The sequence below is a fragment of the Protopterus annectens genome, chromosome 1.part1, assembly GCF_019279795.1.
Source record: "Protopterus annectens isolate FY-2018-M chromosome 1.part1, PAN1.0, whole genome shotgun sequence".
Taxonomy (NCBI): Eukaryota; Metazoa; Chordata; order Ceratodontiformes; family Protopteridae; genus Protopterus; species Protopterus annectens.
The window spans coordinates 1,562,942,963-1,562,969,542 of NC_056726.1; the positions used below are offsets into that span (position 1 = coordinate 1,562,942,963).

The 26,580-nt window shown below is 37.9% G+C and overlaps 1 protein-coding gene across 1 annotated transcript in view; it reads right to left on the reverse strand.

The window, feature by feature from the left end:
* The window catches only part of STPG1 (sperm tail PG-rich repeat containing 1), a 651,489-nt gene that overhangs the window by 402,134 nt on the left and 222,775 nt on the right, over positions 1-26,580 (reverse strand). Inside the window, exon 3 of the mRNA XM_044083179.1 lies at positions 573-694. Within this exon, the coding sequence (XP_043939114.1) occupies positions 573-694 (122 nt within the window). The remainder of the gene's footprint in view (positions 1-572; positions 695-26,580) is intronic.

The following is a 26,580-nucleotide window of genomic DNA, read 5'->3' on the forward strand; positions in this document are numbered from 1 at the left end:
TTGTTTGCCCAGTTAATCTTTCCTGGTTAACAAAGGGAATAAATAAATAAATAAATAAATAAATAACATTTCAAACTTAGTATAGTTTGCATACTCTGCTGGATGTTATTATGGGTTCACATCAGTAAAGAATGACTATCCAAGGTGTTTATTTTTATCATTTACCTGTGCCATCTGTTATTTGATTTGTTATTGATCTGGTTTGGTAACAAAAATGTGCAAATAAAAAGAATAAAATATCAAAGGGATGGTGAGCCTTAAGTGGGGTTGGGGGTTGGTATAATGGTTAAGGTATTTACCATACAGACACAAGGTACAGGGTTTGATTCTTATCTTTGAAGAGGAAATTAGCTAGTCTTAAAATCCCCCACAAAGGCAGCTAGCATAGTACTTACTGATGAATCTGTGAATCTATTCACAAAAACGTACAATAAAACTTCCTTCTTTTGCCCATTTTGACTGACACAAATGTATATAAATGCATGTATTTGCTTCGCACAATTCTAAATATTAAAAATCCCATATGACAGGGAAGGCAATTGGATAATAACCATAAAAAAGGCTCTGATTACCTGGTTACTTTCATATCGAAATCTCTTCATCTGAGACTGGAATCCCCTTTTTTCAGTGTCACTGATAAACATTGTTCGGTACTTAGAAGGAACTGAGACCATGGATGAACATAATGCGTTACCTATATGAAGCGAAATCATTAACAGGCCCTGGTTAAAGATTTGTATTCAACAACTATCATGGACATTCCACAGACATTATTGGAATTGTAAGCATAGAACGTCATACATCTGTTACTCAGTCTACACCTTCCCTACATGAATGTCAGTGCATAAATATTTTATATCATAGTTAAACATGAGATTGTAAACCGTTTAAAATATTAACATAATAAATAAAGATATAAAGAAGGTGGTTTCATTCAAGAAGTGCAGTTCATTTTCAAATATACAGTAATAAAATAAACTAGAAAATGTTGTGTCATGTTTGCCTTTAAATGAAAGTGCTTCAAGTTTCAGATATTTACTTTAGAGTATGCATGATGGAAGGCAGATTGCTAAAAAAAGATTATATTGGTAAGATTATATTGGTAACTATTGTTTAGCTGAGAGGGTTAAAGCTAGAAGTTGTTAATGAAATAAAATCAGTTGTTATTGGTTTAATCCCCTCAGTGTTCACTTTATAACTCTGTGACTCTAAACAATACTCTTAGACACCCAGAATGGAGTGCCTGTGACAGAGGTCAATTCATTTACCAAACTTACCTGAGTAATAAAGTAATAAAATAAAATACAGTTAAAAATAAGAAAAAGATGAAAATTCACTATATTGAATAATCAGCCTGAATACAAATACTAGCTAAAAGACAGCATTGGAAGACACCTCTCTGGATCTTTGGTGGTACAAAATGCATATATCTGCTACATCTGTAATAGTGAACCAATATATATAAAGAGAAACTGGCTGAAAGCGTTGCTGTATACGTACACATTTTATCAAAACAGAGGTAATAAAGTCTCAGAAATTGTAGGCCTGTGTGCTAATTAGTTAGTGAGTGGGGATGTAATGATTGCCTGGGTACAGTAGTGTCTTGGCTAAAGCACAAACACATGGTTTGCTGTATGACAGAGTGAGAGAAAGTCAGCTGACATGGATACTGGATGGCTCTGCAAAGAACTAGGAAAGGACAAGTAGTGGGAGTCCACTCCTAGAATAAGCCTGCATGAGGATACTCACCACAAAGTTCAATTGTGTACATATACTCATCACAAAGTACATTTGTGTAAATATATTCACCAAAAAGTTCAGTTGTGTAAATATACTCACCACAAAGTACCCCCTCACTTATAAATATTATTAAGCCATATAGCAACCTGAGATCTCTATGGTTAGCCAACAAACTACTGGTCCAAACACCCAAAACTAATAACTCTGTTGGTGAATCCCTGTTTGCCAACTTTGTTGGCAAAACCTGGAATTCGTTGCCAAACTATATAACCCTACAATCCTCCAAAAGTCTCTTCAAAAAAAAAAAACTCAAACAGTATCTCAAAGTGAACTGGCTTTGCCCATGTACCAACCCTGATTAAGTTATAAACTGAAAGCATAATCTGTAAATATCATAACATGCAACTATGTCACCAAGCTCTATATCCAATCTGACGTCTCTTGTTTCTAATTGTCAAATCCAGAAAAAGAAGTGAATTCCGCTAAAGAACGCTCAGCAGAACAAAAAGCAATGTAAATATTGGAAGAGCGTTGCACCACAGGTATTAGTATTTCATCTGAGTATTCAAAACTTGCTAAACAACCAAAATGGCAGAAAGACAGCTTCAAAACAAGAGCTTCAATAACAGGCTTTTACCATGTTGAATCCACAATACATAAACAAACATAAAAGTGAAGAACCCTTCTGATGCAAACAATGGACAAGCGCTTTCAGCTTTTTCAAGCCTTCTTCAGATCCAAGTAGGTAAGCTGGGTTCAGTGTTTAAAAGTTGGTATCATCCAATGAAACACCTCAGTGAATGATGAATGTTAACCAATCAAGTTAGTCCATTGGTACACATGGATACTGGATGCAGCACTGCATAAAAGCAAAGATTTTGAGAGAAAACGGTGAAAAAAAAAAAAAATTTAAGATGGTCATTTAGGGTGCTTCTTTTTATTTCATTACAACAGTTTCTTTGGGACATCAGAGCCTAAGTCAGTATACCTAAGGTTTCTGTCAATAAAAACAGGTCATAAGTGAGCATAGCTCATTGCTCGTCTATTTTTAAGAAAAGGTTTTAAGGGAACACAGCCATTAAGGCCAGGGGGGTTATCTGCCCTCAGCCGCAGAAACAGTTTTTTTTTTCACCTTTTTCTCTCAAAATCTTGGCTTTTATGCAGAGCTTGTTCTTTTAACCAGAACCTACTGAAAAGATTTTACTAATATTCCTTCTGAAAATATGTTTGAGTCTGTCTTAGAAATGTCAAACTGTTATGTTGTTTTAAACAAAGAGTTTTAAATAAAGAGTTTTAACTTCAAGCTATGGAGGTGTGTACCAATGGCCTAACTTGATTGGTTAACATTTATCATTCACTGAGGTGTTACATTGGATGATACCAACTTTTAAACACTGAACCCAGTTTACCTACTTGGATCTGAAGAAGGCTTGAAAAAGCTGAAAGCGCTTGTCCATTGTTTACATCAGAAGGGTTCTTCACTTTTATGTTCGTTTTTTCTGTTTTTATGACATCCACATGTTTTAAAGCTGTGGAATTACAATGCCACTTGACTTTTACAACAGCAAAGCTCTATATTTCATGTATTGTGGATTCAACATGGTAAAAGCCTATTATTGAAGCTGTTGTTTTGAAGCTGTCTTTCTGCCATTTTGGTTGTTTAGCAAGTTTTGAAAACTCAGATGAAATACTAATACCTGTGGTGCAATGCTCTTCCAATATTTACATTGTCTCTAATTGTGTCTGTCCATGAGAATTGTGAGTCCCTACTAGGGAACACTACTAAACCATTGTACATAATCACTTTGTTTTATATCTTCTAATGTTATCTAACTTCTTGTGTAATCTATGTAAGTTTGTCTATTTGAAGCTTTTCACCCCGGGCCTCTGCTGAAAATGGACATGTATCCAGTCGGACTATCCTGTAAACAAATGTAAAATAAATAAATAAATACATTTTTGTAAGTATACTCATCACAAAGTACAGTTGTGAAAGATATTCTCCAACAAGTTCAGTTGTGTAAATATACTCACTACAAAGTACATTTTTGTAAGTATACTCAACACGAAGTATATTTGTGTAATTATGTTCACCAGAAAGTTCAGTTCTGTAAATATACTCCATACAAAGTATATTTTTGTAAGTATATTCAACACAAAGTACATTTGTGTAAATATGTTCACCAGAAATTTCAGTTCTGTAAATATACTCACTACAAAGTACATTTTTGTAATACTCACCACAAAATACAGTTGCGTAAATATAGTCACCTTAAGAGTAGATTATTGAATAGTAGGATCATTCCAGTAGGATTCATTCTACTGCCCTGATAAGTCTTCCTTAACATCAGGATACTGTATTTATCACTTATTCAGACCATCCAGAGGTGGGTGAGGAGTATCTGGTTTTATCTATCTTGGTAATTCACATCTAATGCTTCAAGATTTTGATATCAAACTCCTTAAATGATATATTATTCACATTTCTTCTTCTTCTTCTTTCAGCATTTTCCCGGTTAGGGGTCGCCACAGCGGATCACCTTGTCCGCACATTGAATGGCAGTGGAGTTTTACGGTGTCGAGTTGCCAGCCCGGCGCCCAACCTTCCACAGAAGGCACACTCACACGCACACCTAGGGCCAATTTAGAGTGTCCAATCCACCTGCAGCATGTCTTTGGGATGTGGGAGGAAACCGGAGCACCCGGAGGAAACCCATGCGACCACAGGGAGGACATGCAGACTCCACACAGAAGGCACCCCAGCCGAGGATCGAACCGGAGAACCTCTTGCTGTGAGGCAGCAATGCTAACCACTGCACCACCGTGGCCGCCCCGATATATTATTCGCATTTAATAAGGTCAATTACAGCATCAGTGTCATCTGTAAAAGCCCATTGGTGTAAAGTGAAGCCCACATTAGGTGCTCTGAAAGCTTGGATTCCATATCTATTAATTATAAGACCCTGATTTTGGATGACTTCAGTTATTCACCTTGTGACGCTCCACCACTGGGCCTGTAATCAAGGAGCCTCAATCTTCACCACTGGCACCAGTGGGGGTCATAAATTGGGAGGATGACAAGTACACACACAGTAATTCCAGATGCAGCTCTCTGAATCAAGTGCAATCACTTTGTTTTATATCTTCTAATGTTATCTAACTTCTTGTGTAATCTATGTACATTTGTCAATTTGAAGCTTTTCACCCCGGGCCTCCGCTGAAAATGGACATGTATCCAGTCGGACTATCCCGTAAACAAATATAAAATAAATAAATAAATACATTTTTGTAAGTATACTCATCACAAAGTACAGTTGTGAAAGATATTCACGAACAAGTTCAGTTGTGTAAATATACTCACTACAAAGTACATCTTTGTAAGTATACTTAACATGAAGTACACTTGTGTAAATACATTCACCAGAAAGTTAAATTCTGTAAATATACTCACTACAAAGTATATTTTTGTAAGTATACTCAACACAAAGTACGTTTGTGTAAATATGTTCACCAGAAAGTTCAGTTCTCTAAATATACTCACTACAAAGTACATTTTTGTAATACTCACCACAAAATACAGTTGCATAAATATACTCAACTTAAGAGTAGATTATTGAATAGTAGGATCATTCCAGGATCATTCCAGTAGGATTCATTCTACTGCCCTGATAAGTCTCCCTTAACATCAGGATACTGTATTTATCATTTATTCAGACCATCCAGAAGTGGGTGAGGAGTATCTGGTTTTATCTATCTTGGTAATTCATGTCTAATGCTTCAAGATTTTGATATCAAACTCCTTAAATGATATATTATTCACATTTAATAAGGTCAATTACAGCATCAGTGTCATCTGTAAAAGCCCATTGGTGTAAAGTGAAGCCCACATTAGGTGCTCTGAAAGCTTGGATTCCATATCTATTAATTATAAGACCCTGATTTTGGATGACTTCAGTTATTCACCTTGTGACGCTCCACCACTGGGCCAGTAATCAAGGAGCCTCAATCCTCACCACTGGCACCAGTGGGGGTCATAAATTGGGAGGATGACAAGTACACACACAGTAATTCCAGATGCAGCTCTCTGCATCAAGTGCAATCACCCTTAAGAGCACACAGAGACCACAGTCAGTCCAGGGCTAGTTTTTCCCTCTTTCTCCAGATCCTCAATAAGACACCCCACTAGCACAGCTATAGAGTTGAGTACTTAGTCAGGGTTCCAAGCCAAGTCCTCTAACACTCTCTCTATCTAACCAGTGCTTCGTGTCCCTGCCCAATTAGCTGACAAGCGCACTCTTGGAGATTTGTTTTACACACACACACACACACACACACACACACACACACACACACACACACACACACACACACACACACACACACACACACACACACACACACACACACACGCACACACACACACACACACACACACACACACACACACACACACACACACACACCTGGGAAAGGCTGGCACAGGTTTACTAGCTATGCCCCCTTCTGCCCAGACTATAAGGTAGTTATCACTGCCACCAGAACCCCTTATCAGCTAATTTATGGCCTTTAACAAAAGGTGTCCAGTCTCACTGTGTAGTGTTACTATTAATACAAATGGTAGCTTGAGCAAGGGTAAGGCTGTTAGGAGTGGCCCACAGTGTCACCAAATAAATATGCAAGTAGTCTTAGAACTTAAATATGTCTCACAAATATCAGCCACAATGAAAGGTTTACATAGATTTAATAATAAATAAAAGAACAATAAAATACTCAGTATATAATTCCAGTGACATCAGACTTCAAAATCACAGGAAATATTAAAATAACATTGCAGGACAGTCTCAAATACATAAAGCAAAATATCTAAACTAAGAGTTGCTATATTCCTGACTATATGTAAGAGAATTATACTGTTCCCTATACTTACTTACTCAGAGCAAGGCAAATGTGTGGTGAATGGGTCTTGATGCTGTCAGGTCCGAGACAGAATACAGAATGCTGTCTCTCTCTCTAAGAGACTTCCCAAATTAATATCTCAAATATTACTGCTGGAATAACTTGCAGAATGACATCATTGCTTGACTCCTAGTTCCCAAGTGAAAAACCCCCACTGCCGGGATCTGGCAGTATTCAGACAAAAATGCATAGACAATGGCTTTTTCTCAGATCTATGGCAGACTGGAAATCAAAAAACAATAAAACACTTCCAAAACAATACAGAAAGTTCCCTAGTTTTAGACATTGTGTCTCCTTGCTAATATAAAGTAACTTAATTTTAGTTATTTTTCTAAAGTTAACCTCTTGTGTTCCAGGGAAGTAAATATTGCGGAAAGAAATAGCCAGGGAATTGTTATGGCTGGCTTGTATAGGCCCTAGGGCCGATAGCCTAGTACCAACCTTTGAACCTATGAACCATTTTCCACTGTTAAAATATATACATTTAAAGAGTTACAATAGAGTATGTACATTTATGTTTTCTTCCAGTAGGGTACATTGTGGATACATTTCAAACAGCACTTTGCAAAATACCTCTCCAGCACACATGTCTGTACAAACCATCTTATATGATATACAGCTCTAATACATTTGTATCACAAGCATCTTATATGAATCATGTTGTTATTCACAAATGACATACTTATTTACAAAATTCCAGATATCTGTGCTGGCAGTACCTCCTTTTGTTACATTTCTATATCAATCATGTTAATATTCGCAAATGACATATACATTTTTTACAAAATTCCAGCTAGCTGGGCTGATAATATTTTGTTTCATCACACACCTATTAATTGATAGTCGTATACACTCAATATAAATAAATATGTGTATATATATATATATATATATATATATATATATATATATATTTATGGATATATGGGTCTACTTCACTTCTCCTAAAACTCCAAATCACCTAATTTTCAAATTACCGAAAACTCATTTGACTGAATCTAATCTCACCGAAAGCTTACAATGCTGAATTTCAACATACTATATTTTACACCATAGACATGCGTATTTACAGCACCAATGACTAACTCTTTCCAGAATTAAAAACTACTCACTTACCCTCTTAACAGAAACCAGACAATATAAACCCAAACTAAGTGGGGGCTACACTCCCACACCCTCCCTAACTATATATACTAACTCCAGGATCGCACTACTCTACATACTGCCACTACTGCTGGGAATGCACAAAACATCCACTATATTACTTTAGATACTTCCCATAAAAATGTAAAGAGACATAGCCACATTTAGAAAAACTACAACACTACTTTCTACATGACTATCAGTATTCTGACAGTCAGCACTGAAAGTTACACTAATTCATTTTATCACAAGCAAGTCACAAGTGAAAGGAAACCCACATCATGTCTATGGCTTAACATTCAGTGAAATGAGATTCAGTCAAATTAGTTTTCGATAGTTTGAAAATTAGGTGATTTAGTCTTAGTCAAATGAAATTCTACCAAATGAGTTTAGGTGAAGTGACATAGACCCATATATATATATATATATATATATATATATATATATATATATATATATATATATATATATATCTCCAATGTTTCCAAGACTTTGGAACAATACCTCATTTCAGTAGTCTATCAAAACAATGAGTTAAAATAGGAAGTAAAATGGAGTTAACAGATACAATTAAATTCCTGTAATGTTATCTCAATCCATAACTGTTCATTGTTAACCACAATTTCATCACAACTATCTGGGCAAGTAAATGCAGTTAATAGTAAATTATCAGAAGGCCAAGTATCATCATCATCTTCTTTCAGCTGTTCCCATTAGGGGTCGCCACAGTGGATCACCTGTTTCCATTTCTTCCTGTCCTCTGCATCTTGCTCTGTCACACCAACCACCTGCATGTCCTCTCTCACCACATCCATAAACCCTATCTTAGGCGTTCCTCTTTCCTGTTACCTGGCAGCTTCATCCTTAGCATCTTTTTCCCAATATACTCAGCATCCCTCCTCAGCACATGTCCAAACCAACATAATCTTGCCTCTCTGTCTTTGTCTCCAAACCTTCCAACCTGGGCTGACCCTCTAATATACTTATTCCTAATCCTGTCCACCCTCGTCACACCCAGTGCAAATCTTAACATCTTTAACTCTGCCACATCCAGCTCAAACTCCTGCCTTTTTGTCAATGCCACTGTCTCTAAGCCATATAACATAGCTGGTCTCACTACCCTCTTGTAGACCTTCCCTTTCACTCTTACAGGAACTCGTCTGTCACAAATCACTCCTGACACTCTTCTCCACCCACTCCATCCTGCCTGTACTCTCTTCTTCACCTCTCTTCCACACTCACCATTACTTTGAACTATTGACCCCAAGTATTTAAACTCATCCACTTTCGCCTCCTCTACTCCTTGCATCCTCACCATTCTTCTATCCTCCCTCTCATTCACACACATATATTCTGTCTTAGTCCTGATTACCTTCATTCCTCTTCTCTCTAGAGCATATTTCCATCTCTCCAGGGTCTCCTCTACCTGTTCCCTACTCTCACTACAGATCACAATGTCATCTGCAAACATCATAGTCCATGGGGACTCCTGTCTGATCTCGTCTGTCAACCTGTCCATCACCATTGCAAATAAGAAAGGGCTCAGAGCTGATCCTTGATGTAACTCCACCTCCACCTTAAACGCATCTGTCACTCCCACCACAGACCTCACCGCTGTCACACTACCCTCGTACATATCCTGTACCACTCTTGCATACTTCTCTGACACTCCTGACTTCCTCATACAATACCACAACTCCTCTCTAGGCACCCTGCCATATGCTTTCTCTAAGTCTACAAAAACACAATGCAACTCCTTCTGACATTCTCTGTACTTCTCCATCAACACTCTTAGAGAAAACATCACATCTGTAGTGCTCTTTCCCAGCATGAAACCATACTGCTGTTCACTAATCATCACATCCCTTCTTAACCTAGCCTCCACTACTCTTTCCCATAACTTCATGCTGTTACTGATAAATGTAATCCCTCTGTAGTTACTACAGCTCTGCACATCACCCTTATTCTTAAAAATCGGTGCCAAAACACTTTTTCTCCATTCCTCAGGCATCCTCTCACTTTCTAAAATTTCATTAAACAATCTGGTTAAAAACTCCACTGCCATTTCACCTAAACACCTCCATGCTTCCACAGGTATGTTATCTGGGCCAACAGCCTTTCCATTCTTCACTCTCTTGATAGCTATCCTTACTTCCTCCTTGCTAATCCATTGTACTTCATGATTCACTATCCCTACATCATCCAGCCTTCTCTCCCTCTCATTTTCTTCATTCATCAACCCCTCAAAGTACAATTTCCATCTCCTCAACACACTCTCTTCACTTGTGAGTATGTTTCCCTCATTATCCTTTATCACCTTTACCTGCTGCACATCTTTCCTAGCATGGTTCCTCTGTCTAGCCAGTTAGTCCTTTTCTCCCTCCTTAGTGTCCAATCTTTCATACAACTCTTCATATGCCTTATCCTTAGCCTTCACCACCTCTATCTTTGCCATGCACCTCATCTCCTTATACTCCTGTCTACTTTCTTCATCTCTCTGACAATCCCACTTCTTCTTTGCCAACATCTTTGCCTGTATACTTTTCTGTACTTCCTCATTCCACCACCATGTCTCCTTGTCGTTCTTCCTCTGTCCTGATGTGATACCAAGCACCTTTCTAGCCGTCTCCCTTACTAGCTCTGCTGTAGTTAACCAGCTATTTGGTAACTCTTCACTGCTACCCAATGCCTGTCTTAACTCATCCCTGAACTCCACCTCACAATTATCCTTTTTCAATTTCCACCATTTGATCCTTGGTGCTGCCCTCACACTCCTCCTCCACTTCTTGATCACCAACGTCATCCTACAAACCACTATTCTATGCTGCCTAACTACACTTTTTCCGGTCACCACTTTACAGTGCCCAATCTCCTTCAAACTGGCCCTCCTGCATAAGATATAATCCATCTGTGTGCATCTTCCTCCACTCTTGTATGTCACCCTATGCTCCTCCCTCTTGTTAAACTATGTATTCACCACAGCCATACTCATCCTTTTCACAAAATCCACTACCATCTGACCTTCTGCATTCCTTTGTTTAACAACATACATACCCATCACTTCCTCATCCCCTCTGTTCCCTTCACCAACATGCCCATTGAAATCTGCTCCAATCACCACTCTCTCACCCTTGGGTACAGTCATCACCACTTCATCCAATTCACTCCAAAATTTTTCTTTCTCATCCATTGCACACCCAACTTGTGGAGCATATGTACTAACAACATTCATCATTACACCATCAATTTCCAGCTTCATAAACATAACTCTATCCGACACTGTTTTCATCTCCAAAACACTCTTCACATACTGTTCCTTCAGAATAACTCCTACGTCATTTCTCCTCCCATCCACACCATGATAAAACAATTTGAACCACGTATCATATTTGTTCATTTTTTTTGCATTTAGTCCAGAATTTTCAATTACACCACTAGGTGATATAATTTTAATAGTTTGTTTTACTTTGTTTGGTTATTTATATTTTATAATAAGTTTTTATTTATCTTATCATCAGCAAGCCAATATTCAAAAAGTTTTTTCAATTAATTAGCATAATTTGAAATGATCACTAAACCTACAAAATTTATTTTTATTCCCTTGAGTGGAATATTTCCTAAGTTGTCTAGATGTATATTTTTCTTTTTATACTTTGTTAATGTAAATGACTACCTAAAATGTAACTTGAATTTACAGTTTTGAGAGTAATAACTTGATTGAGAGTCATGTTAGCATATTTTATATTTAAAGTAATCCAATATGTTGCCTTCTATAGCTGCCTCATGAACTAGTTGAGAGAAGCCATATATATAGACAACTTATCTAAAAATTCCTGTCCTATATAATAACTAAAACTTAAATCCTTCCAGTCAATTTAGAATAACATAAAACAACTATTAATACCACATTACTATGTGATAAAAAATTACCCTACAGTTTTTAGAAATTCCAGATGCCTCTGCCCTATTCATTGATGGCTTTCTATAAGATAATATTATTCATAAAGAATCAGGACTGTTTAATAGGTTTACTGTCATAATCCTGAAAATCATAATTGTGGAACATAATATCAAAAGACCAAAATGCTGAAGATCACAATGTTTAAAACTCTTGAATACCAAATTCTCCTGCCAGTGTGAACCTATGAGAAGTGCTAACATGGGTCCTACATTGGTGTGAACCTAGGAACAAGTGCTAATATGGGTCCTAATGGGAAAGGGGGCAAATCCAAGAGTTTGATATTAAGGTCTTCACCATTTAGTCTTTCAATGTTATGGTCTTAGGATTATGATTTTCAAATTTTGGACTTCAAAATTGTGATATTAAACCTGTTTAATATATTAGTGTCAATAACAATTGTTTGCAAACTATTATTAGCTAATATTAATTCATCAAGAAGTGATTCATGTCCTAAAAAGAGAAATCCTCCCCAAATTTGACATAGCCGAGAAAATTGAGAAAATTGCAATCCCATAATTCAGTGATACCCACTATTGAAAATGTGTTGTATTGCAAACTACTACTTCTTTTGTGGATTATATTCCCTAAACTTTATGCATTAGAACTGTACACATTTATAAGATAATGAGATCATCTGCTGGTGTTAGAGAAATAAGTTGAGGGGAATAGCTCCCCCAAAATTTGAAGATATTTTTAATTATCTTCAACAATAACACAAGCCCCATGACAGTTCGGAAGAGATTGTTCATTTCCAAATAGTTTTATATTTCCTAGGAATTCATCCCAATAGGTGAGGAGATTAATATTAAAGATCTTAGCCATGCAACATATAAATTTGTTTTGTGAACATATAATCATTCAATTTAGGTGAAGGTATTATTTCATTAAGTGATAATTTGCAATTCATTGTTTCAAGAATTTCTAAAATCTCCAACACAAAATTGTTCATATGATTTAAATATGTAACACTTAAATAGTTAGTTTCACAATGTATAGTAAAATCCATTGGTACTAGAAATTATCTAATGATTGTTGGTATATCTGAAGTTTTAAACCAGATAATGATGCAATAGTAATCCTTTCTTTATTTAAGTGTCTTAGTTTTCTAAACATTGAATGTGTCAGGACCAATATTTTATTAATTGAGCAGCTATTTGGTATGAGCAAAGTGATTCTATTACCATGATGTGTGATCTGTTTATCACCTGCATTATTATTATCCTCCTCTAAATCATGGTTGATCAATGAATCAACAATAACTTTTGTGATAGGATATTTAATAGAGGATATCCCCAAGAAATTGTAAAAAATGTTATGAGAGAGGAAGTTACAAAAAGGAATAAGGTTATGATTAATCAGGTGGAAAAAAGACTTTATTTGGATTTTTCAACAGCATTAGCGGAACAAAATAGTACTGATTCATGTATGATTAAGAACATAGTAAGAAATAATTGGGGAATTTTTAAAGGTAATAGTAATTTATTACAGAAGTTAGGAGATGAACCCAAATTTGTGCAAAAAAGAGCAAAGAATTTTAAAGATTTTTTCAAAACAAGTTAAATAAAAACAGGGCTGTAGAAGAAAAGAAATGAATGCTTAGATGTTTTAATTGTAATTATTGTCAATATTTATATACAGAGAATAATGAAATTTTAATAGGTAAAACGTTGATACAAGTTCCAGGCAGATTTACTTGCAAATCCAAAAATTTAGTTTATTTATTAGTATGTTTAGAATGTAATTCATTTTATGTAGGTAGAATGGGTAGATAATTATATAGGAGAATATATGAACATCATTATGCTATAGGGAAAGGTGATGTTAAAAATGCTATGGGAAAACATTATGTAGAAAACAGATGCAAAATTCATTTTAAATGTTTGGTTATAGATTCAATCCATCCCAAAGTTAAAAAGATCAATAATGAAGAAGAATTAGGCTGGCTTGAATATTGCTGGCAGGTGAGATTAAATGCATGTTTTCCCCTGGTCTTAACAATAGAGAGGAATTTATTATGTATTCAAAACGAAAAGGATTGAAACATTAGCATCTAGCTGATTTATGTTTTATAGTTTTTCAAATATATATAGATTTTAACATACATAGTTAATTATTTCTTAATTGGAGTTCTTAATTGATTTTTTTTAAATTGAATATGTATTTAAATGAAATGTTTGTGTTTAACCACTAGTCTGAAGAAGTCACCGTTGTCAGGAGATGAAAGCGCTCACTTGTGGTTGTACTTCGTGTTTTTTATCTGGAGGAATTGTTGGATTTCTGGATTAAACCTCTTTTTGTGTTACTGCCAGCGTTTCTTCGTTTTTTTTATTTGATTTCTTGGTTGAAAGCGTGCTGCTTTTTTTAAGTTCAGATTCACTTTAAACAACTCACCATTGCACACAAAACCCTTTTCCAACCTACGAATACCCCAATACTTGCTAGTCTCATTACTCAATATAAGAACCTTTCAATTTTATGCTCATCTAATAAACTACTTGTATCAACATGTACATCTAATAACATGGCAGGAGATTCTCTGTTCTCAAATGCAGTTGGAAAGTATTGGAACCAACTCCCCCATGAACTTACATCACTGTCTTCATTTATACTTTTTAAACACAATCTGAAACTGTCTTAAAACCCATTGGTTATGTCCCTGTACAAATCCAGACTAATCTCATACTATATCCCAAATATCCTCTCTTAAGACCTAGTTCCTGCTCTATCTGTGTCTTTTTAGATCAAGGCATATCCCTGGCAAAAACATATCTAATTCTAATAGCTATAATTTAAAATACCTAGTTAAATTCTTCTGCATATAATTCTAAAGCAGCCTACCTAAGGCAGGCAACAAGTATTGTTTAAACTGTGAGCATTGCTGAACTGTTGAAACTTGAAGTATGCATTTGTTTAACAATTACTTTCTAGTTACTAATGAAGTCTTGTACATAAAGTCTAAAATATTTTATCTAATGCTTGTAACATGTTTTTTGTATAAACTGTGAAGATTCCTAAACTGTTTACAATTTGTAGTATTTAACTGTATAACAACTAGTACCTGTATGTTAGTAGTCTAGTAATCTCTTGGAGCTTATCTCCCCGGGACTCTACTAAAAATGAACATAAATCCAGTTAGACTATCCCGATCAACAAATGTAAAATAAATAAAAATAAATAAATAACCAATCAGGTTCTCCAATTAATAAAGTTAAGGGCGAGGGCAAAAACAGATTTTCTAATCATTGATTGAGGAAACTCCTCTATTTGTAGGGAATATGGTGTGACTCTTCTTATTAAGAATGGTCATAAGATTTTTAATTATAATCATTTTGACATTACTGAGGAACATTTATCCTTATTTAAGAAAGGTTTCACATTTATTCCCATCAAGAATTTTGATTTCACAGATGCATTATTTGAGTTCAAGTTGTTTGCTCGGAAAATAAATTTGGCCTTTCAATTTGATTCTAAAAAATAGACATGGTTAGAAAAGGACAGGTTTGGTTAATAGAAAGAGTATTTTTATTTTGCCTCCTGACCATCTGTTACACACCTTTGCAACAGTGTGTGAGAATGAATTACACAGTTTAGCTAACTCTAAAGGGACTCATCCTAGAGTTGTTAGTTCAACCACGAATGAACATGATATTCTTGATAACAAAAGAAATGATAGGACATTGAAGGTCATGAAACCTGACAAGGCTGATGGGTTTGCATTGTAAGATTCTTTGAATTATATTACTGATATGTTCTCCTTGTTACATAATACATACATATACATGCATACATGGATGCCACACTGGTGCAGTGGTAGCATTGTTGCCTCACAGCAAGAGGTTCTCCAGTTCGATTCTCAGCTGGAGTGCCTTCTGTGTGGAGTCTGCATGTCCTCCGTGCGTTTGTGTGGGTTTTCTCCTGGTACTCCGGTTTCCTCCCTCATTACAAAGACATGCATCTAGAGTGTTTTTCCCCGGGCCTCCACTGAAAATTGGCTCCTTTCCAAGTTGGACTTTCCAGGTAAACAAATGTTAAATAAATAAAATAAATAAATAATATTGATACCTATATTACTGCATTCAAACATGAAGCCAAGATAGCCTGTCACAGAATAGACCTCTTTTTGGAGAATGGTTTATAGCAGCGCCTTATCACATCATCTTTATTTGACTTTTAATGTAACACTCCCCCTATTATTCCAACCCTATTCAGAATCCCTAAGGTATTTAAGAATATTATGAATTCATATTTCAGACTGACTTTTTTCAGACCACGGTTCTAAAGTTACAGACTGCAAGTGTTTCCTTATACGTGGGTAGTTTTATGGAAGTTCTTTAAGCCAAGTTTACACTGAGTGTATACTTTGCTGTACTTTTAAACCTGAATTTACGCTGTACTTTCAAACTGAATGTAACACTAGGTTGTAGGCTAGGGTTAGACTGTAACTGGTACACTTGCAAGGAGTTTGTAAACTACAGGTTATGGGGCAGAGTACTGGGAGAGATATTTCTTGTTTGCATCTGAATACTTCAAATATTGCAAGGCATATTTTCATTTTTTAGATGACTTATTTATATTATGGGGCAGGTCCAAAATGGAGAGTGACAGTTTTATGAGGGTCTGCTGACCTCCTCCCTGCAGAGTACCTACAAAAAGCTGCAGATGCCATTGCATACCTCATATCTATCCTGATCAATAGAACCTTATCAGATGATGCTATCCTCTTCCTCTGGATAATATCCCACATCATCCCACTCCATAAAGGTGGATGTTCCACAGAATTATCCAACTATAAACCCATTGTCATTCTTTCACCACTAGCCAAAATAATGGAGAAATGCATACATAAGCAACTAATGCATTATCTTATACAGATCAGTCTGCTGTCTAACTCTCAGCATGGCTTTAGGCCACATCACAGTACCACATCTGCCCTCTGTTCCTTTACTAATGCCATTAACCAAAAAAGGAATGACAATAGGCTATCCTCAGTCCTCTTTCGTGACCTATCAAAAGCCTTTGATATGGTCAACCATGAACTTCTCATTCATTCCCTAAAATCAATCTCCTTGAATAATCAGGCAATCCAGTGGTTAAAGTCCTATCTGACTGGCAAACAACAGGCTGTATTATGGCAGGGCAAACTGTCCAGCTAGCTACCTCTCACACTCAGTGTCCCTCAAGGCTCCATTTTAAGACCACTACTCTTTTCTATCTTCATCAATAACCTTCGCACTGCTATCCCCAAAGCTACCTGCATTCAATATGCAGATGATTCCACTCTGATCTGCTCAGCCTCTTCCCCATTAACCCAAAACATATTAAACACTATTGAAAACTGGCTCTCCAACCAACGTCTACTGCTGAACCCCAGCAAAACTAAACTTCTACTCTTTACCCCCACTAGTAGATCCACCCCATTTTCCTTCTCTGTTACATCCAAAAATGATACCTATATCTCGGTTCTTATTAGATGACCGAAGATGCATTCTATCGAATGCATCTTGGTCGAACTTAAAACAATGAAAAGGCAAAATAGCAAAGCGGCTTTTAAGTGAATTCTTTCCCTGGAAAAGAATTTGCTTGGCCACTTCCATTACTTTGCCATTTTTGGCATTGTAGTGCAATCGCGGAGTTGGTATATTTAAGTAGGGGGGTTGAAGCCCCCCACTTTATGTATTCTTTCAATTTTTGTTCTTTTTTTTTTTTTTTTTTTTTTTTGGAACAGCGATGAGCTTTCGAGATTGTAAGCTTTTGCTTACATGGGGTTGATTATTCATTGTTTGATTTTTTAAGCATTCGATGATATAATATAGACCCTCTATCTCCCCGGACACCCATACTAAGCTTCTAGTGGTAATTATAAATAATAATCTTAAATTTGACCTACATGTCAACAAAACCATACAAACCATCAATAAGAAGCTTGGATCTCTTTACAGAAACAAGCTATTTTTAACCCCATTAGCTAGAACCGCAATCGCCCGGCCGCACCTACTCTTTAGTCTTATATATGCCTCCCTTATACTCTCCAACCATAATAAATCTGAACTGAGCAAGCTCTCCCACAGCTACAACCATATTGCCAGATTAGCCACTGGCTCAACATATGGAACCCGTCACTGCCAGAACCTTAATCAACTAGGGTGGCTAGAACTGCCCAGTTTAATTCAATTCAATCAACTCTTAATGAATTCTATACCAACCTGAAGATACCCCCTCACTTAAAAATATTATAAAACCATACAATAACTTAAGGTCATTACAGTCATCTAACAAACTACTGGTCCAAACCTACAAAGCTAATAACTTAGCTGGTGAATCCCTGTTTGCCAACTTCATTGGCAAAACTTGGAATTCACTGCCAAACTATATAACCCTCCAACCCTCACTAAGGTTAGTTTGCTTTTATTTTTTGTATTTTGTATTACTTTATTGCCTTTCTATATTTTGAATACTGTGGTTTGTTTTCTTTACCTTATGTTTTACTTGCATTCTGCTTTAACAGCATATTAAAACTTCAAAAGAGACCACAGCTCTCTCTCTTCTGAGTCAGACAGAATTGTCTTGTTAAATACCACTGTCTTTCTAGTTGCCTGCCTCTTATGTTAATCTGACCATATATCTCATTTCCACTCTACTTTCACTGGCTTGTGTGAGTAATCACAAAATCATCATTTTTTAAATCCCTCCCCTTCAACTATTTAAATTTATTGGCCATCCTACTGTATTCCATAGTACCAGAGTACAAAAGTGGCCACCCCTTTCAACCCATCTTGCTGTTTTAAAATAGTAACTCTCCACTAAACCTTAACTTTTTAAACAGGTAAAACTTAAGTTACCTACTTTCACATCTAACTTCTCTAGTGCACACTGCAGTGTGCATTTTTTTTTTCATCTTACCTTTAAGAATCCCTGTGACTAGCACTTTCTCTAATACCTGCTGGAAAGCACTAGGAAGCCTTAAACTCATACAAACACTGAACTCTCCTTGTTAACAAGGAGAAATTAATAGTAGGCACTAAACAGCCTATAACTGCAAAGTACCTTGCTAAGGTAAGGGAAAACAGCTCCTGTACTTTACAAAAAAAAAAAAAAAAAAAAAGCACCAAACCAGGCATGTCCAAGGGTCAGCTTCCAGTGATTTCTCCTGTCCACCTGGTGAATCTGGGCATACTGGGGCAATGCAGCAATTGCCTCATGTACACAGACAACCCTCTCCTCCTACCACCCAACACTACAACCTGTGAGAGATGCACCTACATAGCCAAAATGGAAGCAAAGCTCTCTCCACCCAAGATTGTGCTAGACAGTCAAGCGGAGAAGGTTAACACCCACACTACACCTCAAGCAACACATAGCCCTTCTAAACCCTCACCACCAATACCCACATATAGCAACACTAAATCCACATATGCAGAGGCACTTAACTGTAACCTGCCCAAGCAACAAGGACCTCTGAAGCTGAAATGCAAACAAACACCAATCACAACCAAAGTGTCACATAGTTCACAACACCAGTGTGCCACCCAGCAACAGCCCCTAAGGCAAGACAATGTACCTAACACTTTTGTCATAGGTGACTCTATAGTCCAGCACACTGATGTCCCTCTCACCAGGTTGAACAAGGAGAAAATTACAGTCAGCTGCCTGTCGGGTGCCAGGATCTGCCACATAACACATGCACTCAAGTCATTCCACAACAAGTACAAATATGACTCTGTCATTGTCCATGTTGGAGTGAATGACTTGAGACATACCTCCCTGGACTACATGAAAAGAGACATGGTAGAGCTCTCGGATCATTTGGCCCAGGCAGGTATGACCCTAGCCCTGAGTAGCATCCTGCCTTCACCCAGAATGATACCACAATATAAGGACAAAATGATTGACTTCAACAATTGGCTAGGCTTCTGGCGTCATTCAAAGGGGATCCAGTATCTGTCTGCCTGGGACGACATGATTGACATACCATGATGCTTTGCCAGAGATGGTCTGCACCTGTCGCCCCTGGGATTCAGGTTACTGGCTAAGGCTCTTGCCACCCCTATAGTGCCTTTTTTAGGCAAAGTTCAAAGGACAAAACCACCACCGTAACAGGTACAAGCATGCAAAATCTGAAGGTAATGCTACTCAATGCTAGAAGTCTAAACCTCAAAATGCACTCTCTCGAGGCACTCCTAAGAATGGAGAACATTGATATCTGCGCAGTAACTGAGACCTAGTTCAAGGCTCCAGAGAGTGCCCCTGCAATACCAGGCTACAACTCTTACCACACTTTTCGGCCACCAAACCAGGACCAAAACACTAAAGGTGGAGGAGTGCCAATATTCACCAAGGATATTCACACCACCAGGCTAGTTGCCAAACACAATGCGTCTGAAATTCTCCAGGTGCAACTAACACTAGGTAAGACTGCAATCCAAATTGTAGCTTGCTACAGATCCCGCACCATACCCCAAGATTCTCACTACACCTTTCTAAACATACTGGAAAATATTAAGATAGAACCAAACACCCTAACACTGGGTGATTTTAATGACCCTGACATTAACTGGGAAAACTACTCATGTACCAACACCTTTGCCCAACGGTTCTTGGAATTCATAAATTCCAACGCCCTGGATCAACTAATCCATAGTCCCACCAGGGGCTCCAATATCCTAGACCTGGTCATTACCAACATGGGAAATCGATGCTCCACACCTGTGGTCACACCCTTGTTAGTCAGGTCTGACCATAAGCTAATCACTCTTAACATCCACATCCCACCCCCACCCCCCAGTAAGGAAACCTCCATAAAAAACTTCTCCAAAGCCAAATTAATGCTACTCAAGTCAGAAGTGATAAACTTCATGACACCAATGCAGATGGGAACTGAAAGTTCAACTGCTGAATCCTACACTAAGGCACTGTATGAGCACATCCACTCATGCATGAATCGTGCCATCCCAAATAGAACCAAGATGCTCTCATCCAAAAAAAGGAAGCCAATCTGCTGGTCCCCTGCCATAAACAAACTTTACAACAAAAGGAAGAAACTGTTGCAGAAAAGAGGAAAATCCCAGGATGCAAAAAACTCCCTTGCCAGCCTCAGTAAGAAACTGAGATCCATCATAAAATCCCCCAAAGCTAGTTACGAAAATAAAATTGCCAAAGATTCCAAAGACAACCACAAGGCATTCTATAACTATGTCAAGAATCTAAATGGCAATGCTCAGATCTGCTCTGAGCTAAAATAGAATGGCATTAAATATACTGATCCCAAGGATATTGCCAATATCCTGGCAGATTGATTCTGTGCCAACTTCACCCCCTCTCACTCCCTAAATGACCCATCTCAGTACCAGAAGATTGCCAAATTCCGGTAATAACGACCACACAGGTAAAAAACGCACTCTCCAAAGCTAAGAATACAGCATCCATGGGACCAGATGACATCCCTGGCTGTGTACTACATGAACTACAATATGAACTGGCACCTCACCTAAGTGTCATGTTTAATCATAGCCTCACCTCAGGTTTCGTGCCCACTGAGTAGTGCAGAGCTACAGTTATCCCACTCAACAAGGGGGGATCCACCTTGGATCCCAGAAACTACCATCCCATCAGTCTGACAAGCCTTATCTGCAAGGCCATGGAGCGTATTATCATGGAACTTATAAACAAAGACATTGGCAACTTTCAAACACTGGACCCCACCCAGTTTGGGTTCGTGAAGGGCCGATCTTGTCTCCTGAACCTGATTGACTTCTTCGAATCAGTCTCCAGAGCCATAGACAAGGGTAAGGTGGCCATACAGCCTATCTAGACCTTGCCAAGGCCTTTGACACCATCCCCCACTCTGGAATCATAGATAAACTTACTAAGCTGGGCATTAATCCCTACATCACCCAATGGGTTGCTAACTGGCTTACTGATAGAACCCACACTGTAAAAGTAGCCGACTCCAAATCCAGCTCCAGACAAGTAACAAGTGGAGTACCTCAGGGTTCAGTCCTGGGACCGCTCTTGTTTGGCATCTACTTCTCTGAAGTACACGCCAACACTAAAGGATTCTGGCTAACAAAGTTTGCAGATGACTGCAAACTGGGAGCTATTATTGAACCCACAAATGATGTGGATACTCTACAAAAGGGCCTTACAGAAACAGATGCTTGGTGCCAGAGCCATGGGCTCAAGCTCAATGCCAAGAAATGTATAGTTATCCCCTTTGGGAAAAAACATATATCCGTGAATTACCATATAGGTGGCAGTACACTAAACACTGAAAGTGTGATAAGAGACTTAGGGACACAGGTGGACAGTGGTCTCACCTTAGATATCCACATTGCCACAACAGTCAGGAAATCCTTCTATGTGGCACACCTCATCACTAAGGGCTTTTCACCCAGAAAAAAGGAGGTCATTGTCCCACTGTACTCATCCCTCATTAGACCCATTATAGAATACAATGCTCCGTTTGGTATGTACCTCTTAAGACATCTGCAACAACTGGAAAGGCCTCAGAAATACCTCACTAAATGAATCACAGGCCTAAAGCAGATGCCCTATGCTGACCGCCTTAAAAAACTCCAGCTATACTCTTTCACATATCGTCTACTCAGAGGCGATCTCTGCTTAACATACAAGGCCATGTCAAACCCAGAGCTGTTGGACAGCTTAAAGAAATCCCAATCCCTCAGAGCCACAAGCTCCAGGGATCTAAACCTTGTCATCACAATAAACAAAACATGCTGGAGGGATAGGTTCCTGACCCAGAGACTCCCCAGAATCTGGAATAGATTGCCCATACATGTCAAGCAGAGTGCCTCTTTGGCCCTCTTCAAAAGGAACCTTGACAATTGGATGGGAGAAAGGAAATTCACCCCGGGGATCACGTCAGTCGCCCTGCTAGACAGGGGTCCAGGGAAGTAAATAGTGTGGGAAGAAATAGCCAGGGAATTGTTATGGCTAGGCTTATATAGGCCCTAGGGCTGATAGCCTAGTACCAACCTATGAACCTATGAACCTATAAGGCTCTTCAAAAAAAGCATCAAACAGTATTTCAAAATGTACTGGCTTTGTTCCTGTACCAACCCTGATTAAGCTACAAAATGATAATCCTACCTAGATAGTATTGTAAGCATTTAATACCCAAAACTGTTTGTTGCAATCTGATGATTTTTGTTTTTAATTTGACAAACTATGTAACTTGTGAGTCTCTGCTGGGGGCATCACTAAACTAACTTGTAAATATGCTTGACTCTTTGTCTTATATTTTACTATGTATCTAATTTTTGTGTAATCTTTGAATTCTGTCACTGGAGCTTTCTCCCCGGGCCTCCGCTGAAAATGGATATATATCCAATCGGATTATCCCGGTCAACAAATGTAAAATAAATTAAAAAAAAATAAAAAATAAATTATTGGTAATACTAAGAGTTTTTTGAATTTTACATGCCAATTTGACCACAAGAAAATCAATTATTTAGATACTAGAATTTCTATGGACCCTAAACACAAGTGTTTAACATCTAATATTTACCATAAGCCCACCTTTTGAAATCTATATCAGTTTAAAGGTCAGTTCATCAGACTTGCCAGAATGATATGAGAGAAGCAAATACTTTTTAGAGGAAAAGAGGAAACTGAAATATATGTTTATGGATAGGAGCTACCCTGAGACCTCGGTGAAATGTATTAGTGATGAAGTTGTGGATGGGTGGGGCAACAAATACAAACCCTTATTAGGGGTGGGATTTTGAAGTTATTACTCAGAAGGACAACCTTACTACCCCTTCTTCGGTGCCCTTTGGTAACTCTATTGCCTCTACTCCTTTCCATAGGGCTCTAATCCTTCAATACAACTTAGTGTCTCAGTTAAACATATAGTCAGAAGGAACTGGAATATTTTAAAGACACATTCTTTGGAGCTAAGAATGTTAAGAACTTTGTTGAGGGGGCTTGCCATTATGGTCATGCTGGTGATTCAACAAAGGGTACTAGGACATGTAAAGTTTGCACTCAGTGCAAATGTATTTATGAGTGTGACAGCTTGATATTAAACAACAACTTGGAGACATGGATTTTCTCATACAAAGGTAATTGTAACTTCAGGGGTTTGAGTTATCTTGCCAAGTGTTCAGAATACACAGCTTTTTATGTGGGAAAAATGGAGCATTCCCTTAGAAAGCACATTTATGAACACAATTATATATTTTGAGAGCAAATCCAAATAATGCCTACTGAATATGACAACTTTAGTAAGTTTTTATTTTTAATTTTGGAAAAGATGGATCATAACCCACAGGGTGGACCAGCAAAAAAAAGTTATGTACTCACTACAACTTTCCATCTGCATTGTCCATTTTCATTATTCCTCAGCTAATGGTTCAGATCTCAGACTTGCATCCAATTTGGTTACTTCTACCAGAATTATCAGATCCAAAACTTGTGAGTTCCTTCCTTTCCCCATAATGGCCCACCAACTTAACATACCTCAGATCAAGTTTGCTGCCCCTAGATATAAATGGCCACCCTAACACTTAAATTAACAAAAGCAAAATGGAAAAAAAAAGAGAAAGGAAGCTGGAGCTAAAACAAGGAACAGAGGTTCCTGTACAACTCTTAGATCTCTAAAGAGGCAAAGGATGGGAGCAGGTAAGCAGGAAGTTGAGGAAGAATGAAAATGGACAACACAGATGGAACGTTATGGTGAGTGCATAGCTTTTTTATCTGATGTTGTCCTTTTCATTCATTTCTCAACTGATGGGACACAGTCCCCAGCTATTCTAACCTTGGGAGACCCTCATGGAAGGATATTCTGGAGTACTGCAGAGCCAAAGGCCGCTCTGTTCCTGGAAATCAAATCTAGTTTGTAATGAGTAATAAAGGTGTGAGAACTAGTCCAAGCTGCAGTGTTATAAATATGATCTAAGGAGGCCCTTGACCAAATGACTGAAGAAACTGCCATAGACCTCATGGAATGAGCTGTAGGGGGCTTGGGCAAAAATAATCCTTTTCAGCATAAACAAAGGAGATACATTCAGTTAACCATTTGGCCAATGTAACTTTGGATACTGGTTTTCCCAATCTGTTAAGAGAAAAGGAAACAAACAACTAATCAGATTTCCTGAAGTCTTTGGTTCTACGGAAACAAAATTGAAGTTGTCTATGCACATCAAAAAGGTAAAGCCTGTACTCCCCCTTATTTGAAAAGTTAGGAAAGAAAACAGGTAGATTAATGACATGGTTTTTGTTGGACTCAGAAGCTGACTTAGCCAAAAAGGATGAATTTGTTCACAAGGGCACCCTGTCTTTGTGAAAATCCAGGCAAGAAGGTTTAGAAGACAGAGCCTGGAGTTAAGATACTTGTCTAGCTGATGTGATAGCAACCAGAAAAATGGTTTTCTAAGATAAAAATTTAAGTTATGATTTGTCTGAAAGTTCAAAGGGGATTGTGTCAAGGCTTAAAGCATGATAGCTAAATCCCAAAGAGGAGTAAGATCCTTTAACTGTGGTCTAAGTAAAACGGCTCCCTTGAGAGAGTCTTTGCATGGTATAGAAGAGGCTAAAGTAGAGTTATTTTACCCAGATGGAAATTACAAATGGCAGCCAACTGAACTTTAATAGTTGAAAAGGTAGCCTCTACATTGAAAACTGAAGCTAAAAATTCAAGAATAGATGTCACCACTGCTGAAAAGGGATCCAGATCCTTGCTAAGTGCCCATAAAACCAATCTTTTTCCATTTGCTGTTGTAAATTCTTCTAGTAGAAGCTTTTTGAGAAGATGACTAAGTATGACAGACTGGGGAGGAGAAACTGGGCTGTTTAGCAATCAATGGAATTGGAGAAATCATGCAATCAGTTTGAAGACTGTTAAGTTTGGATGAGTCATACCAGTTAGGTGAGATAGGAGGCCTGGAGTGGGATCCAGTATCCAAAGTGGAAGCAGATGATGAGGGTAGAGGAAGGGGGATTAAATCTGATGAGGCAGAAGGGTGCAATGAGGATAACTGTGTTCTTCAAATAGAATGCTTTCTGTAAAATTTTGGGAATTATAGGTAATGGTGGGTTAATGGTGACTCCTCCATTGGAAGAATCAGGGCAGAGAATCTGTGCATTTGTTGTTGGGGAAAGAGATGAAAAGATCACAGCACGGTTGGCCCCATCAATGGAAAATCCAGTCAGACATTTTGACATTGAGAGATCACTCATGAAGCATCAGAATGGACCTATTTAGTCTGTAGGCAATTACGTTGAATTTCCCTAGAATGTCCATTATTAGAAATTGACCAGAAGAGACCATCAGTTGCTACACTATCACTGATTTTTGAGAAAGTGGGTAAGATGTGGTTAATCCTTGCTTGTTGATATACCAAATCAATGACATATCGTCCATCTAAATGGCAATTATCCCAGATGGGATAGTGTCTTTAAAGCTCTGCAATGCTAGGAGGGCTACTCTCATTTCCAGAAAATTGATATACATCTTGGCCTCTTCGGGGAACCACATACCTTGGGCTGTCCTACCCAAGTAATGCCCCCTCACCCTAGTAGGCAGGCATCCATGGTCACCATGTCCATGGGCTGGGGAAGAACAAATATACGGCATTTGGAGAGCTTTTTTGAATTAATCCACCAAAGAAGATACCTTTTGCATGCTTATGTGATCTTGACTGGAGCTGTTAAAGTATGTTGAAGAATTCACATGAGAAACCTGGCCAGAGAAAAGAGAGTGATAGTTGCTACCATGGATCTCAGGGCTTGTAAGATTAATTGAGCTGAAAGAGAAGAATTTT